At 50.2% G+C, this 17,398-nt stretch overlaps 7 protein-coding genes across 7 annotated transcripts; 1 reads left to right on the forward strand and 6 right to left on the reverse strand.

Annotated features, from left to right (window-relative positions):
- Window positions 1-2,234: 2,234 nt before the first annotated feature.
- On the reverse strand, window positions 2,235-3,709 carry EJ05DRAFT_501914 (uncharacterized protein; the record flags this gene model as incomplete). The annotated part of the gene is made up of 4 exons (XM_033747178.1): window positions 2,235-2,895; window positions 2,943-3,340; window positions 3,390-3,509; window positions 3,560-3,709. 4 exons carry the CDS (start codon window positions 3,707-3,709, stop codon window positions 2,235-2,237), a joined length of 1,329 nt encoding a protein of 442 aa, XP_033598860.1.
- A 1,571-nt stretch (window positions 3,710-5,280) lies between these two features.
- EJ05DRAFT_441260 (DHS-like NAD/FAD-binding domain-containing protein) lies at window positions 5,281-6,593 on the reverse strand (the record flags this gene model as incomplete). Its single annotated transcript, XM_033741978.1, has 2 exons — window positions 5,281-5,990; window positions 6,164-6,593. 2 exons carry the CDS (start codon window positions 6,591-6,593, stop codon window positions 5,281-5,283), a joined length of 1,140 nt encoding a protein of 379 aa, XP_033598861.1.
- Window positions 6,594-7,004: 411 nt separating this feature from the next.
- On the reverse strand, window positions 7,005-7,924 carry EJ05DRAFT_64581 (uncharacterized protein). The gene is made up of 2 exons (XM_033749840.1): window positions 7,394-7,924; window positions 7,005-7,343 (listed from the first exon to the last, which is right to left on the reverse strand). The coding sequence occupies exons 1-2, from the start codon at window positions 7,751-7,753 to the stop codon at window positions 7,116-7,118; spliced, it is 588 nt and encodes a 195-aa protein (XP_033598862.1). The 5' UTR covers window positions 7,754-7,924; the 3' UTR covers window positions 7,005-7,115.
- On the reverse strand, window positions 7,925-8,758 carry EJ05DRAFT_64576 (uncharacterized protein). Its single transcript, XM_033749839.1, has one exon. It carries the CDS (start codon window positions 8,519-8,521, stop codon window positions 8,096-8,098), a length of 426 nt encoding a protein of 141 aa, XP_033598863.1. The 5' UTR covers window positions 8,522-8,758; the 3' UTR covers window positions 7,925-8,095.
- A 391-nt stretch (window positions 8,759-9,149) lies between these two features.
- EJ05DRAFT_454413 (patatin-domain-containing protein) lies at window positions 9,150-12,359 on the reverse strand. Its single transcript, XM_033742448.1, has 3 exons — window positions 11,648-12,359; window positions 10,942-11,596; window positions 9,150-10,889 (listed from the first exon to the last, which is right to left on the reverse strand). Exons 1-3 carry the CDS (start codon window positions 12,198-12,200, stop codon window positions 9,404-9,406), a joined length of 2,694 nt encoding a protein of 897 aa, XP_033598864.1. The 5' UTR covers window positions 12,201-12,359; the 3' UTR covers window positions 9,150-9,403.
- Window positions 12,360-12,431: 72 nt separating this feature from the next.
- Window positions 12,432-14,390, forward strand: EJ05DRAFT_466727 (putative O-sialoglyco protein endopeptidase). The gene is made up of 2 exons (XM_033742818.1): window positions 12,432-13,744; window positions 13,803-14,390. Exons 1-2 carry the CDS (start codon window positions 12,480-12,482, stop codon window positions 13,999-14,001), a joined length of 1,464 nt encoding a protein of 487 aa, XP_033598865.1. The 5' UTR covers window positions 12,432-12,479; the 3' UTR covers window positions 14,002-14,390.
- Window positions 14,391-14,407: 17 nt separating this feature from the next.
- On the reverse strand, window positions 14,408-15,769 carry EJ05DRAFT_64612 (uncharacterized protein). The gene is made up of 2 exons (XM_033749841.1): window positions 14,558-15,769; window positions 14,408-14,507 (listed from the first exon to the last, which is right to left on the reverse strand). The coding sequence occupies exons 1-2, from the start codon at window positions 15,587-15,589 to the stop codon at window positions 14,466-14,468; spliced, it is 1,074 nt and encodes a 357-aa protein (XP_033598866.1). The 5' UTR covers window positions 15,590-15,769; the 3' UTR covers window positions 14,408-14,465.
- Window positions 15,770-17,398: the final 1,629 nt, after the last annotated feature.

Below are 17,398 nucleotides of genomic sequence, written 5' to 3' on the forward strand. Positions count from 1 at the left end.
TATATATTATGTCACCTCATTGTGCCAGAATTATCTAGACTAGATACTCGATATAGGCTTATGTGAACAATTATCGCACATACAACTTCCTCTTCTCAGTCAAGCACATGCACAAGGTCTTGTTAGCGAGCTAAGACGACCGGACGACGACGACGACGAAGGGGTCGAAACTCTGGAAGAAAAGCTCGGATTTGGCTCGATTAATCAAGGCCCGGAACTCAATATGCTGGTGTTGCAATTATCTTCGCGTGACCCATCTATTTCTACTAGTATTGCTACGTCCTTTAACAAGGCCAACTCAAACTTAGACCTAACAGTAACTGCTAAATCGAGCATACACCTGACTATCATGTTGCTTTCTTCAGATTACGACCTTCAGACTAACGTCTCGAATTCCACGCAAGTCTCATGCCACTGTCGTCGAGCACAGTTGTGTCGAGGACTTTTCGTTGCTTTTGCGTTGGCTGTCACATATCATTGGAGGAATATTCTGTTTCGGCTACCAAATCCAACAGAAACCTTCGCTAAAAAGGAATTCCATGCCTTCCACCCATCATTCACGATGGACCAACTGCTCACTGTTCCACATTGGTGGTAAAAGCAAAGCCTTGACTTTGATCACCGTGCATCCAAAACAACTCGCTTACATTAAACAGATGGGGCAATTTATGTTCCGCCAGCCCGGCAGCCTTCTGATCTTCCACAGAATGCTAGATACCAATCGCTCATAGTACTTGCTTGCGCAAGAGCCGTGCCCCCCAAAGGCGTAGAGCCAGCTCCCAGTAACAGCTAGGAAAACAGAAGATTTACCCCAATAATGCGGGGTTGATATAACCCAAAGTCATATTCAGAGCTTTCTAAGCTGCTGTGCGGAATCCACGCAAATAATGAGTGAGAAAGCAAGGATTCTCACTTTAGCCTAATCACAAGACATCGCACCTCAAGCTCCTTGAGCGAAGCAAACCGTACACGAGATGTCACAGAAGGCTGGCAAGTGGGCTCTAGTCTTACTCACAGCTGAAAAGACATCCCAGAAGAAAAAAATACCGCCCCGTAAGACGGACTTAAAGCGCTCCGTTTACTCCTTCTCTCACGGCACGGAACGTTCCATACTGGCGGCAAGTCCGCTCATGACTCATATGTGGGCAAGAATCAAGCCAGCCTGGGATTATAGATCGTATACATGGATCTTCCACTCACTGTGACAGTGTCAAGCAAGCCACGTCACCCCATCCTCGTGCGATATAGGCAGGGACGTGATACACCTGACCTTAATCCTCGGGAGTGCATACATGGAACGTTTGAATGGTGGTTCAAGTGAACATTCTTTGCACATGATAGACACTTGAATACATCGTTATTGTCTCGCTCGTAATTATACGGCGGCACTTCAACGTTGTCCCATGACCTATCTATCAAATGCACCCTCTTATCCTTTACTGGACACGTAATATAGCTCACAGAATGCGCTCATCCGTCTGCAATATTCAGCGAGATCTCCAATGTAAAGATATACACCGTGCTGATCTTACGTATCGCCCCCCGACCCTCCTCCGTATCAAACATGATATGCAGCGCCTTCCATTACTCTTCCACATCCACGATCATAAACATCGCGTCGACGATTCGGCCTAGGATAATTGCTCTCCACAGAGCGCCATTCTAGATTTACTAAGGCTGTGATGTGAAACTGGCTGCAAGAACATGGTGACACATAGCCAGAGTCTACACTCGGCGGCTCGAAGAGTTCAAGAGTCGTCACAGTGGTATACACTCATATATACTCAGCATGCGCTTTATGATGAAGACCAATTACTCCACTATGCCTTTTACGTATCTTGATTACTCCATGCTCCTGAATGTCTACCACTAGAACCATAGCCTCTGGCAAGTTTTTTTGTCAGACGCTCATCCATACAAATCGCCTTGTGCACCTTACATTTAAGCACCTTACGTACCGTACCGGCGGATATGTTATGTGCAAGACCAACCATTGGTACGGCACTGGCTATAGAACGGGAGCTTCGGATACCGACACTGTGGAATATTAGATGAGGGCATGTAGCATAGTTACGTCGGAGAAGATGCAGCGTAATGTGATGCCGAGAGAAAGATGAAGACTGAATGTCAAGTTTACGCAATGTTGGAAAGGAAACAGATCGTAGACAAAAAAACGACATAGATGTGATCAGAATTTTGGTTTCAGGACCTGGTATCTCAAACAACAATCAGAATCATAAAATCCCACTCTTGACCGTAATGAATTCCATATCATCGACGCTTTTCACTCTTGGCATTGTCGCCTCTCCCTCCACTGAGGGTCTATGCGCAGTATAGGTCTCTGTGCTGTTCATCCCCTGTTCACCATCACTGAAACTTTTCTCCCGCCCAAGAACGCCTAAACTGCTGAATGTCTCCACATGCGTAATGTCCATCAGGCCAACCATCTTCTCCTTATCCAACGCCGTCTCACTAGCTGACGTCAAGCTCGCTGGCGACGTCTTGACCGTATACTGGAGCGGACGCATACCACCCAGTCTACTATCATTCCAGCTCTTACTGACTCTCGCATTTACCTTGGGCAAGATTGGAATCCAACGTGGACGATCGGACGTGGTATCAGACCTGTCGGAGAAGCTGAACGTGATGATATCGCGCGCTTGCGGAGACGTAGGCCAATTCCTGCGCATCCGGGCATCTTCTTCGTCCATGGGACGTGATATCCAGCGCATTATGAGACCCCGCAGCGCAGGGATGCACGCGACGATGATCGCGACGTTGTTTTCGGCATGATTGATGCAAAATGTGATATTGTAGGTCCAGTCGTTTGCCTGGATGTTGTAGAGACGGTCTTGGTATGTGAGGTGGATTTTTGCAGCGCCGATCGCGGTTACGCTGTTATGTGTTAATGAGGAAGTATTAGACATGGAGGTTGAGTATACCCTAGACTTGTCATGAAGAGAAATATAATTATGAAGCGGGTCCGGATGCTCGTTCGCTCCAATTTGCGCATCAAAAGGAATGGTATTGGAAGGACGAGTAGGTCTGTTAGGAGGTTGGCGCTCGTCTGAAAGACTTGTACTTGCCCTATTCGTGGTCGATTCATGCAGTGTAGGTTGCCGAAGACGCGAGGCTTCCATGTGTTGCCTGTCTGTGGCGGACATTGGAAGATGAGTATTACGAACGGAATGATGCAAGCCAGTGCGTTGAAGGCGAATACCGCGTAGAGCGAGCGTCTGATGATTGGGAGGACAGATGAAACGCGCATGAGAAGGATGATGATGGAGGCTTTCACGAGAGGTAGGATCATAGTATTGAGCAGGTTGAACGAGAGCAAGATCTGGAATCTGTTAGTGTCCTCAGATACAATAGGCTCAAGAACACCCTACGATATGGAAGTCATCGTAGTTAGGTTCTATGCGTCGTTGATCAACGTGGTATATGTGAACTCCAAAGTGCCACATATGCACAAATCTGACGCTTGGATATATCAGTGCTATTGACAACACCTAGAAGAGTGTGAGTCATAGTTCGAGCTTCCTGCTTCAATCTCACTCACAGTTGCCAATATAATTGTATAATCGTCCCATCCTAAGTATGTCGCAAACTTTCTCCTTGAGAATATTCTGAGCGCGACAAAACCAGCTGCCAACAAAGGCGTTCCTATGATAACGGCCAAACACACCTCTTGTAATGGATATGAGGGCATTGTGACTTTCCTGAATCAGCCCTGGAGGACATGGAGACGATGACTGCAGGTGGGGCCTCTAAAGCTCTGATCAGGAAGGTGCCTCTACAGATTTAAGACTCGAAGAGCCAATTCCACAATGACAAGGCATGTAAGCTGGCGTGTTCCAGTGTGCAAGGGGTAGACTTTATCTTAAGAACAACTCGCATCTCGGTTTCACGAACAGGTCAGCTCCCGAGCTCCGCCATTGGAACGTCAAGGCTATAGAAATGACTACGTGCAAGTTGAGGAGAATAAGTCGAACGGCCATGTATATTGCTGCATGACGTTAATCAGCGAGTCGCCTGACTCTCTGTGATTTCAGGCGGGGACAGCATTCTGCCGTAAAGCATAGCATCGTCTAGAGTCGGATGCCTTCCCCTAAATCAAGGAGCGGGCCGGGTTAGCCCCAATCAAAGAACAGCCAACCTTGTCAGAAGAACAAGTAGGCGTTGGCTTGGCCTAGGGTCAATTTTTCGCCTGTAAGAAAATTGTATGCATGCTTTTGGGAGCGCGGACCGTAGTTCATTTGCGTGTTGGAGTTTCAAATGCTTGCCACAATGGAGCATACAGGGGTTTGCTCCAAGGAACATGCATCGTTCGTAATGACGCTGTAAACGTATTCAAGACCTGTCAAGCTCCTTTCACCTAGAAGTTGTGTCCGGGAAAATTTCACATCGTACATCGGAGGACAAATACCCGAAACATTCGAAGATTATCACTAGCGATGTTGATGGGTGGAAAATGGAGGGCTTTTTCAGAACAAGGATTAGACAGCCTCCCAGGCTTATATGCGACGCCACAGCACGATTCGTCAAGGAGCTAGTAGGATAGACCCGCCGAGTAGTCAAACATGCCATTTGACCGAGTTCAGGCATGACGACTTGGAAGTGTGGGGAAGAATAATCCGGGGAAACGCTCTTGATATATTACCCGCGAACTTTAGTTGGACTCGTCAGGTCATATGGTCTCGGCTGGATCGAAAACATCCACAAGTCTACCGTATCTAATACATCGGGTCGAATGTTGTTTATACTACTTCGTCATTGTGATTATCCAAAGTGGCGAAAGGACGGCCATTTCTGGAAGTTGGAGTAGGCCTCGAGTTTGACCCGATAATGTTGATTCAAGATATCTATAAGATCATTAACATGGGCATCACATGGAAGCAGGGTATCACTGGCTAGAAACAGCTAATGCGTGCGACCTTATGCAGTATTGAATTACGTTTCATCATGCGCTGAGCCATAATTGCGTATTGTAGATTTTCAAGGCGACATAGTGGCGTCAACACAGAGTACGTTTTACTATGTCGTTGCTGCCAGGAATTGCTCGATCGTAACCTTTTCAAGCGTTGAAAGCTGATGTATATTCTCAGCAGGCCATAACGTTGTCATCAATCAGCTTGGTGATAGCCCAGGGTCGATCTACAATATCTGCCGTGATCTGTAGCTCTCGCCCTACTTGGCCATGCCAATGAGCAGTCCCACTGGGTGCAATGCTCAACCACGTGGAGCTCAGCAGGTATTGCTCGAGCTGAATAAGGTATAAGGTCACTCGCCAGATAATTCTTTGATAACACCCTGAAGGACGGGTCCCGCGCCTTCATTGCATCTGACACCGTAGCGACCATCATTGTCGTCAGGCAAGTCGGCGAAAAAGTTTTCTTCGCCTCGAACACCGCCGATGTTGATGACGCCAATTGGCATTCCACGCTCTTTCGCCCGTTTAACGAGTCGCCATGCGGAGTATGTCGCCAGACTGCTGCCAATGATGAGAATGCGACTAGCACCATCAATGGCCGCCTCAGCATCGATTTTCGTTGCGGCAGGTATGCTTTCGCCAAACATGATCACTGCAGGCTTTAACACACCACCAGTGCTACTGGTAGTCCAAGCGCCATCAGCATCGACCGCGATCTTCGGTGGCGATATACCCGTGGGCGTCTGTCCACTCTCACACGTCGGGCATGGAGGATATCTAAATGTAGTATAAGGAGCATTAGGGACATCGACATCGCCGTCTGGATTTGCCCTATAACCTCTTCTGCGCCGCTCAGTCGGATTCTCAGTGTCCAGTGCGCCAGTGGTAAGCATCTCCTCTAAGAATGTGGCCCATGCGGGGTTAAGCGCTGTAAGCCGCTTCTGAAACGCATTACGAGGGTATTCAGTATGGCAGGTCAGACAAACGAGAGAGCGTAAGTAGCCGTGAAGCTCGACAGTAGAAAGGTTAGGATGGGCGTTGGGGTGAAAGGAGTCGACATCTACAAGAAAAGAGCCCAAGAGGGCAATCGTCAGCAAGTTTCATTGTTTCAAATATCGATAAACATATGTGTTTCACGCTCATGCGGCTGCTAGGGGGGTGCGTAACCGCTGAAAGGCGCACATGGAAGTCTGCGGGCCTGGGCTTGAGTGGAGGGGTCGAACAGGATCGTACTTTGTGTAATGACGCTGCGCAGAATGCCCATGTCTCCAAGCCTCTTGACAGCATGATGAGCCTCATTCGGTTTTGCTTTGGCTAAATTTGTCCACCCCAAAAAGCTACGCGCCCAGTATCTCTTTCGAGCTTCATGGTTCTCGCAGAACTCATTATAGTAAATGGGGCGATATGTCTTGTTCAGGGTATAAGTGCCACTCGTTCCTCTATAGTCGGCTAGACCAGAGGCGACTGATATGCCAGCTCCAGTGAGCAACACAGTCTTATGTTTGCCCTCGGCTGAAGCTCCGATATTCGTCAAGCTCGGGGAAGGCGTTACGCAAAGGAATTCACGGAGAGCTGCTATTGCTCCGCTCGTACTGCTCGCGACCGCTGGAAAGATCTTTCCTGTGGGGAGCGGGTCGGTATAAGGGACACGAAGCAATGGCATCGCTTTGGTGAAGGCATCGTGGTGTTGGTGTTTGAAGTTCGACCAATCTCGAGTCCGTGGTTAGCGCGCTGGAGATGTCGTAATGGATATATTCATCCGTGATGACGCCGGGCCCGTGCCCCATTGGTAAAGTCGGCAGAAAAGATGTGACCAATCAGCACCCAGCAATAAAAACCATCCACGTTCACAGTACTGTTGACATGCCGACACATTGACAGAGAGATACACTATAATGATTTGATATTTTGTAATTGAAGGAAGTAATGGCAACGTCTGAATTGTAAGATAGTAGATCGATCATTAATCCATTAATGCTGTGGCTTCGCTCGCCATGCTCGGTGCGCTCTGGCAACAAGATATTCGACCCCTATCACTCTCTTGACATCCTCGACTAGTACAAACTTCTAAGATCGGTATGGTGCGCAACGAGAGTCGTAAGTTTCCAGTCAATAACTTCAAATATGCGCCGTAAACTCCAGTTGTGGGAATGAGGTAATGGAAACGCCGGGGAGGATGCCTTTGCTAAGCTTGAGGGCCGCGAGGAGATGGTGATAGCATGGTCTGAATGCTCATTCCACCGCGGCCATACAGATTTTGAACAAAGGGGGCCTGGTGAGCAGAGGACGGGCTATCATCTATGTCGTTCTCAGCGTCCAGGTCGATGCCGCTATCGTCTCCGTAAATACCTCGCTCCTTTCGCTGCGCGGACCGCTGCGCAGCCTGAAGGTTCTTGAAACCCTTTTCCATGCACTATATCGATTAGTCTTTATTTCTTCTTTTCGACTCAACATTCAACTAACTTTCTGCTCGACCAGGGTCCATTTCTCTCCTACTCGATTCGCGAGAATCTGCCACATCTCTCGCCTGCAGTTCATGTACTCTACAGCAAGTGTTTCCAGCTTGACGCCGTCCCACTCCTCCGCATTACGTCGTTCCATTAGGCGCTCGTGTCGCTTGCGGCAAGCATTTGCCGTCTTTGCAGGGAAATGTTTCGCCGAGATTGGTTGCCAGTTCATGCCGGCCGCTCGAGCACTCATGAGTATCTCATCATCTGCGTTGGACCATGTACTGGCGGTGCGAGGCTCACTAGTGACTCCAACAGCTTGCATGGTTGTTTGTTGGCTGTGGGCTCGAGTGGACTGTCTGACCTCCTTTGGCATAACTCTAGGAGAGGAGATACGAAAGGAAATGCGAAACAATGTCTTTCAGGTCTGAAGTCTGTGTCTCGCTGCTGAGTACAATCTGAAATATGGGATGTGAAAGAAACGCGAAAGACAGGCCAGGTTACCAGTGAGTGACTTGTCGATGATATGCCAGAGATAAGATAGGGTGCGAATGGACGGCAACACAGCTGCCTTATGAAGCGAAGGTATGGAGGAAAGGAAATGTAAACAAAACGAAACAAATCCGCGTGCTATGAACTGTCTGATCTGATGTTTGGCAGTTTCATGTCTGGGCTACATGCGACTTTATAACCTAGAAATCGCCCAAACTCGGCAAGGTTAGACTGCTAGAGACGAAGAGACACAGATAGTCCATCTCGCGGAAGCTGAAACATGCTTAGTTTCTTTACTCGCCCAAGTATCTACACTTCCTAAACGGGGACACTGAAACGTTATGGGAGGAGGCGCAAACCACAAAGAGGTGGGCGGTTCGTCGAAAATGTCGAGTAGAACCACTTTGGTGGCCGTTGAATGGCCCACTGTTTGGCCAAGGCTGTTGAACCAAAGCTCTGGGATATGCGAAGCCTGGATGGGCTTTATTTGGGGCCTTTGGCGGCAGTTTGATGGGAGAGGTGTGCGGGCGGCTCCAGGACGTCGAGCTGGGCGGCTAACAGCAATCCTTTTTTTTAGTGGCCAGACAAGAAAAGGAGCCGCACTGAGTGGATATGCTAGACATAAACACACGAGGACGGGACGACCCTCCATGTAGCCGTGGTGTAACCCTCCGTGGCCGCAGCCTTCTTCGAATGCGGCGCGGGTTTCAGAGTGTTAAGGACATAAAAGCACCGACTTTGGGTCCCTCAGCCATTGGCAGGGGAGATGTAAGCGCGAGATGCGCACCTAAGACGCATGGGGGTAGATTTACTTGTTGTCAGGAGAAAACTTGCAGCGCTTGTCAGGAATAGAACTGATCGCATAAAGAGCATGGTGAAGATGAAGTTGTACCAGTGAAAGACTTGATAGTGTGGAAGAAGAAGGGTTTAGACTGGGCCGACGGTCCACCAATCAACGGCTCAATGTCAGCAATCTCTACATTTCAGCCAATCAGAACGACTAGTTTGAATATATATTGTTGTATGATTCCAGACACGCCCGCGGTTGCAAGACCATTTAGACAGTTCTTGTGATACCTCAGATGAATCTTCGAGCATAGAATTATCATTTATCTCTATAGTACTACTTGGAAACCATGGCGTGTACAGTCAGCGGCTCTCGACAAGCCGACACGTCTACGAGCGATGATCGGTGGAGAATCGCGTTGTACAAAAACAGGTTGGTCAGATGTCCCCTTTACTGTTTGAGGGACGCTGTTCTTCATCCGAAACAACTCATGGCTGAATTTGGCTTAAGTCAAGCTGATGGTTTGCCTGATCTTCATTTCATGCATTGAACATGCATATATCTGTTCAAACATGACTCTTCCACAGTGTGCTCGACGCGCATGAATCACGCGGTGTTCTCAAGTGAGCAAGGCCAAGCAAAGCCCATTGGTATCTATCGCATAGTCAAAAAGCTTGTATCTATCCTATGCAGATTCGTGCGAAAGAAACCTTGTCTCTTCACTCGCGAACCTCTATATGTCCTAGTTCATGCATCGTCCTCGTCGTTGATGTACTTCATTTCTGCTTGTTCTGCCCTTTCTCGCTCTGCGTCATCGACATCCCAGTTGGTAGTTTCCACGAACTCCCCCAGTACTGTCTCATCATCTCCTTCCGTTAAGTCAGTATCGTCGTATGTGTCCATATCCTCAGTATCTTCGCAAGACTGCGTTTCTGCTTCGTCTTTCTTCGACTTCGGTCGTGGCCCATTATCTGCGTCGCTTTCGGAATCATCTACAAATACACGCGTCTGTCGTTCCATTTCCCTAACCCAGCTGCCGCGCCTCTCACCTTGGGCTTCAGCCGCACGCTGATACAATTTCGTCATTTGTGGACTGCGGAGTTCAAACATCGAAAGAGGTCTGCCTTCTCCAGTAGGTGTTGTGGTGTATGGAGACGTTGGCTTGGACCGAGGCCCGTGTCGCGGATTGATGGACGACCACCAATTCGAGAGTCGTGATGAAAGAGCTGGAGATGGTGGTTCCTCAGCTGTGGTCTTCTCGTCCATGGGAGTGTGCGACGGTTCATCCTTCCTAGTCTTGCTAATGGAGAGCTTTGGATGAGAACTTGATTTCAATGAGGTTTTCATCAAAGGAATTGACCGCTTCTTATATCGTGGCCCTTCGTCGTCGCTGTCGGTTTCCGCTCCGGACCATGGGTTTGATACTACACCATTGTTCTTACGTGCTTCCGTGAGCAACCCTTTCAAGTCATCTTCAGACAATACTGTGTTCATGCCATCCTGGTCGCGGACCCTTGATGCTCGTCTTCCTTCCTCGATCGCGCGCTCTAACTTCGTACGATTACCAATAAACTTAAGCTTGGGGAACGCGGACTGTTGCCCAACATGGATCATTCGTGCAAGTCGAGCTGGTGTAGGGTCTGTAAGGATGTTGTAGAAGTCAGAGGGAATGGACTTCGGCCAGATGGTAATGGTCCCACTAAAGCGTTGGAGCCATATTTCACTCCAGTCCTGTCCTAAAGGCCGTGGGAGAAGCTCCAGATGCCGCAAAACCTTTAGCCACTTCGTAAGGTCAAGTTTGATGTATTGTTCCGTGGCACTGCCAAGAAAGCCGCCGCGCCATCCGCGACCTCTACGGTGAGTGACGGGTCGACCGACCGTTCCGCGGGATGAGAAAAAAAAGAGATTAATGTGTGGGTTTACCTGCGAGACAATACTGAACCGCACATTAAAATGCAGATTCAGTGACTTTAAGGGAATGTCAGTACGGAGTGACCCGTCCTTCCACTTGTGTCCAAAAGAGTACGGCTCCAGTTTGCCGCTTTTGGTTTTTTTCATAAGGACGACCGGGTTCAGGATCCCAGGGACAGCAGCAGAAGCCAGAACAGCGGACCAGACAACACAGTCAGGTGCAGTCATGTAATTTGCTAGGATTGCCGGCGAGTGAGGATCAGATGGAACGCAGGAGACGTTGAGAATCCGCCCGGTGCGTTCGTATGCCTCGCGGAATGTCCTGAAAGTGCTAGTAAGTACCAGAGGAGAAGCGTATGGTCGATGTTACTCACATTGAACCTCGACAGAACCATTGGCATCTTGCAGCCCAGTCAATGCTGTCGAAGCGCGCTCCTGTCTTCCACCAGCGTCTCATCCACGTCCACGTTGCGTCCTGACATGCTGTAATGCGATATGCTAGAGCTGGAACCAGTAGCTTCTTCAACTCCGTATCAGTTCGTGTAGTGAGGAGAGCTGCAACCAGAGCACCGCCAGATGTTCCTGTAATGACCTCCGGTAGAAGCTCTGCGTCGAGGAGAGCTTTCGCAACCCCAAAGTGGTAGTATGCGAAGGTAGCTCCGCCAGATAAGCAGAGCGCAGTCCGCCCAAAGTTGTGATGGATATGTTTGAACAGCGCGTGCTTACTTTCGGGGTCCAGCTGATTTGTCCTTTGCAGGAAATGTAGCGACTGAGTCACCTCGTCAATGAAACGCTGAACAAGGTCTTTCGTGCCGTAGTAGCTTTCGCTATATAGTCGAGCGTTCTCGAACCCAACAAAATTGTGTTTGACTGATGCCTCTACCAAGCCTCGAAGCTCGTCTACAGCACGAACCTCCTTCATCTTGTCATCAGACAGACCTGTAAATCCTATCTCGTCCATTTCAGCCCGCTCCCGAAACTTGCTCATGTGGTTCACAACCCGACGAATAGTTTTACTGTCGTAGTATGCTGTAGGGTGTCAGTGGATACAATCTACACAACTGACCAGATAGTATATACCATAGTCGTCTGTTTTTTTCCACTCGTCGTTCCCAAGATGGGTGTCCAGCTCTTTTGCGGCCGCTACCCATTCCTCATATGCCTGCTTACTTCTGAGGCTTCTTCGCAATATCTCTCTCTGGCCTCTCCAGGTGATCCAGTGCTCGTAGAGGAAAATGTAGACTCGAGTGAGGAGGTATGATACCCCCAAAAATCCGAGCCAGCCGAACACTGTGAGCAAAAGGGGCCACTTCAGAAGCGTATATACAAAGCCTTCTCTTGTCTCGTCTTTGCCACGCCGGGGAGCTTTCCTTTTTCGTTTTCGTACGCGTTGATGAATGGGTCTCCAGTCGTTCAAGGCCGTAATGAACCGAGGTCTGGATTTTGTAGACGCAATGGGGCTGGTGAGATCATCGTGAGAGGGCGACTGTTCTGGAACAGCAAGAGCCCTCGCGAATTCGGTCAGCTCTTCTTCCACAACGAAGTCATTGTCGAAATCCGGGAGCTTCGTGAAGTCATACGCGTCTGTTGAGTACGGCGATAGGCCGTCGGTGTTGCTCTTGACGTTGGCCATGAGACTATGGTGTCAAGCCATGGCATACAGAATTGACGAATTTGGCAAGTAGTGGCTATTGGCCATATCTGTTCTCACGAGATATGGTGTGAAGCTCTTGGACTGTTGGTTGGGGCAGCACATGTCGCCCAGAGTCCGCACTGATCGACGTCACGGTGCCGAGCGCTGGGAGCAGACCAGCCACACAGACGTGGCGCCGCAGTCCTACAAGCCACTCTTTAGCGGGAGCCCCCTTTGTCAGCGGCCTGAAGTCATCATATTCTGTGTTTAATACATACAATGTACACCCGTACCGCACCATGGAAATCACTACGCGGACTATTACTCACATCTCGACATCCCTGCCCAAGACTCAACACTACCCTCCACACGCTCCGCAGTTCGTTGTGCACGCTCGCGATCGAAACTTCCTGCGATGATACTTCAGTCGCCGTACTCGAATATAAGTCAGATCCCCGAGATCCTGTATTAAGACAAGGCTCCCAGGCGAAACTACGATACCACAAGACACTTACGTCTAGGAACAAACCATATGGAGGCATACACCCAGTCGTGGCGCTGGAGTCGCATCAAGAGAATCTAGCGATTCTAGTCCGTGAAGCCCTACGCTCATTGCCAGATGCTGCTCACGATGAGTCCACCAGCGTGAGATCAATATCGGTTAGGTGCGAATCTAGGGAGAACACGAACAAAGTGATACCGGACTTCATATCAGTCACGAGAGGACCAGGAATGCGCTCCAATTTGAATACAGGACTCGACCTTGCAAAAGGCCTCGCAGTCGCCTGGGATGTACCATTGATCGGTGTCCACCATATGCACGCACATGCCCTTACACCGCGTTTCCTCTCTGCCTCGGACGTGCTAGGCTCAAGACAAGACGATACAGAGGTCTTGCCCGAAGTTGCTCCTGCGTTTCCATTCCTGTCGCTATTGGTCTCCGGCGGTCATACGCTTTTGATACAGACAAACTCGCTCACTGAGCATCGCGTACTTGCGACCACCATGGACATTGCCATCGGAGTTTGCCTCGACAAGATTGCGCGAGCCGTACTTCCAGAGCAAGTACTGAACTCGTCACCGAATACCATGTATGGAGCTGTGCTAGAGAGATTCGCGTTTGCGAATGGGGCCGAAGATCACGCCTATGAACCCCCTGGGGGTCTCTATGGTCCGACAGTCCCTAAGCCATCGCAATACGGCTGGACTATTCCTGCGCCATTCAACAAGATAAACGCACAGAGCATTGAACGTCACAAGGCGAACAATAATGAATTCGCATTCTCATTCACTGGGCTCACAACCTCGATTGAACGAATCGTTGATACTCTGAAATTAAAATCGCCGTGCACATCGGAAGAGGACGAAGTGCAGGAGAGGCGAGCGCTGGCAAGAGAGGCCATGCAAGCCGTCTTCGAGCACGTAGGTCAACGCATCGTGCTCGCGCTTCGGGACACGCAAAAGGAGAATCCAGAACTAGCTTCACGTCTGCAAACATTGGTAGTCAGTGGTGGTGTTGCAGCCAACAAATACCTTCGCTGCATGTGAGGCCCACCAATACCCGCACCACACACTCATTCTTCCTACTAACACCACCCTTAGACTATCACCATACCTCGCTGCTCGAGGCTACGCCGATATGTCCTTTGTGTACCCGCCGGTCGAGTACTGCACCGACAACGCCGCCATGATCGCGTGGGCGGGCATGGAAATGTTCACAGCCGGCCACACGACTTCCCTTGCAGCACGCAGCATTCGCAAATGGCCCATAGACGCCATTCTCGATCCGCCCTCGACTTAGACGGGTCTTCTGTATCGTATGCCCACCGCCCCCTAGGTTGGTCCGGATGTAATTGTATCATGTAAGATAGTTTGTATACATCTCCGTATACACCTCTGTGAAAGTTTCAAAGCTCATGTGAGTTGAGATGCACTATGTCGAAGAGCTATATACTGTGTACGATGTAGGTAGATGAACGTGCGTGAGATGTTCCAATGTGCGTCTACGGTCGCGATCCAAGTGCTTAGCTGGACAAGACGCGGCACAAGGTTCGATGTTATGACTGGAGAATATGTACGACTATGTGGAAGCATCGAGATGGAACGTGGAGTTGTTTTGAAACATATATTTAAAATATATGTCACTTGAGTGTCCTTGTAATCAAGGATAATTTTTGTGGTGCCTGATCGATTCCCCTCCATTTGATATTCTGAATGTGCTGCTCTCAATCCAACAACGAACTTCGCCACATGCACTTTACTTATTCAATGAGTCCAGCGTTCATGTATCCAAAACACACGTCCTGTCTTCACGCCTCAACGTCAACTAAAGTCCCTACAGCGCCCACGCTACTTACGCTGCCAAAACTTTCCACTACATCCCCCTCTCCACCAGCCATATACGCCGGATCAACCTCAATAACATCCGAGTCCTCCTCACCCACACTCTTCGGCAGAACCACCTCCGCAATTCGCCACACTTTTGCCGCCGCCCTCTCCACACTCCCCGGCACCCGTTCATGCATCCCCAACAACGCCAAATACCTCAACCCCCTCATCCCACCCACCGGCGTCAGCACCTTTTCATCAATCTCCCCACCACAACAATCCAGGCCCAGCACCTCCAGCCGCGGCACGCTTGTTGCCAGCGCGCCAAACAGCGACCCCGCCGCATTCAGCTTATGACATCTGCGCACCCACAGCTCGCGGAGCTGTGGCGCCGCAGCCACCACGCCGACGAGCTGCCGCACGCTCAAGTCGCAGTTTTCGAGCTGTAGTGCCGTGAGCCGAGGCCAAGCGCCTGCGAGCTGTGTCCATGCGTTACGTTCGTCGGCGCGGGTGCTGCTGCGGCGTGGGCAGTGCAGGGTTGCAGTGTCGTCGATGCGGATGGTCAGGACGCGGATGTTTGTGAGGCGGCGGAGAGCTGGGGTGAGCGCGGCGGGGAGGGTCCAGAGGGAGAGGGAGAGGGTGCGGAGGGAGCTGCTGTAGCGGGTGAGGATGGAGGAATGCAGGACGAGGTGGAATTTGAGGAGGGTAGGGAGGCGGTGCAGGTGTGGGCGGGGGATGATCGTGGAGATGGCGTGAGGGTCGAGGGGCGATTCGGAGGGTTGATTGGCCTTCGTAGGGGATTTGTGTGTGCGGGAAAAGGCTGAGTGCGTTGATGTTATGGCGGGCAGGTCCCAGGCTGTGAGACGTGAGGTTGTGCTTGCGGCGCGGGAGGTGTGGATTGCGAAGGAGAGCGTGTGGAGGCTGGAAAGTGAGAGCGCATGGGATGATCGCGAAGCAAGTGAGAAGGAGAGCAGAGCGCGGACCGGGAGAGAGGCCAGGATCTGGAGGAGGAGTTCGGGCGGGAGGGACAGCAAGCAGGGTGGTGAGGGTGTTGCCGGCATGATTGATTGGTGTTATAATGCGGCGTGTCGGATATGTATATATTCGAAGACTGCTGATATAGTCGACTATAATGTCGTGGACAGAAATGAAGGGGTTAGGAGGGCAATTTGGAGCAGCCAGACGTTGTGGTTCTTCGCGAGGGGTTGGTGGTGTTGAGTAGACGATATGGTGGCACAGTGATGGATGTAGTCACGTCCCGAAACGGTAACAGCGGCAGCCCAAAACAAAACCTGCAATTTCGTGGCTCTTTCTGTCGGGAGTGTAGACCCGTGGAGGTAATGATTTAACGCGTCTCGAAGACGATGTGACAGATACAATGATGGATCTGTTGTGATCTGTCGCAAATAGCCAGAATGGCATATGACAACATATGACGCCTGAAATGGTCAGCCCTGTCGGTACTCTCCCAAGCGCAGACACTACCTAGAACTAATAAACCACCTGGATGGTTGCACAGCTTGCTTCTAGCCCTGGCGACGATCAAGCCACACGCTAAGCGATGAAGGAGATAGAGCTGAGATTCGAGGTAAGGCGGCTTGTACGATAACGACAAAATGCAAGTTATATGAACAAAGAAGTATGAGGACCAGAAGACTTACAATGCGGCGGGGGGTTTCAGAGCAGGCAACTAACTCAGCGGAGATGATTTATACTCCAAGTCTCGCACTCACAAACTTTCTACTCCTCACTCACTCTCATCGGACATTATTTCCAACAGTGGGATTGCGGCACGGGGGCGGGAGGTTACCTCGATGGTGGTAGCCAGTCATCTCTCGGTATCACATATAGAGGTGGGAGTCTGCCAACATGCATCTTTCAGGCTGAGTCTGCCACGCCACTAGACTGGGGCAGAGAGGCCGGCATCGGTGAGACGATTGGATCCTGGCGAAGAAGCAAGCAGAGTACTTTATGCTGCTGGCGGTTTGCGGCCTGAAGAGGATGTTGGCAGCTCCAAAGGACGACTGTTATTGGTGTTTTGTCATTTGGCGATGCGGCGGGTGGTGAAGTGAGAAGACGCAGCCTCAGGTGTCCAGGAATAGGTGCATGAATTTAATATCTGGTAGTACGCTAGTCTACTGATAGACTAGTGCTGCCCCGCTGGTCCCAGTGCCGCTCTGTCGGGTTTCTCGCTCGTGCTGACGGGTCACTGTTCACTGCTGATGTTGATGTTGTTGTTGTTTTTGTTGTCTAAAGCGGCTTATATGGATATCGTCTATCGTGTCTACCCTATATCCCTGTCCTTACTTTCCACTCAGCCTTATCATATAGACTGCCATCTTGTATTGGCTCGTAGATGAGATGTGCAAGTCCTGAGACGGACCGCCCTCGTGGAGCCGCCAAGGTGGGTTGGGACGGGAAGCAAACACAGTAGACCTTTAGACCTTTAATACTGCCTATCTTTCCCCGGCACATCCAACTCTCTCTCTGCATCATCCTCTCGCCAACCGCTGCCTATCACAATTGCCCAAGCATGCAGTCCCAGTCTCCGCTGGTCAATCCATCCAATCCTGCAGCCCTGCGGCGCAGCCGATGTGTCTCTATCTGTGTCGTTTCAACCATGCACAACAAGCGAATAGATCTCGAGCTTCATGCGCCCCTAATGCTCCCTGCGCGTCCATTCTACATATATAGTATCAATAAGCTGTCCATACCCTGTAGAATATGCACCCGCATCCCGCTCATTCGGCCGACTTTCTCGTGTCCGTGGTTGTCCATGCTGTATCCTCTTCCTGCATGGCTGAGCCATGGGATGCATCTTGAAACTGTTCGATACTGTTATTGCATATCAAGTTTCCAGTGACTCTTGC

The sequence above is a fragment of the Pseudovirgaria hyperparasitica genome, assembly GCF_010093815.1.
Source record: "Pseudovirgaria hyperparasitica strain CBS 121739 unplaced genomic scaffold EJ05scaffold_11, whole genome shotgun sequence".
In the NCBI taxonomy this organism is placed as follows: domain Eukaryota; kingdom Fungi; phylum Ascomycota; class Dothideomycetes; order Acrospermales; family Acrospermaceae; genus Pseudovirgaria; species Pseudovirgaria hyperparasitica.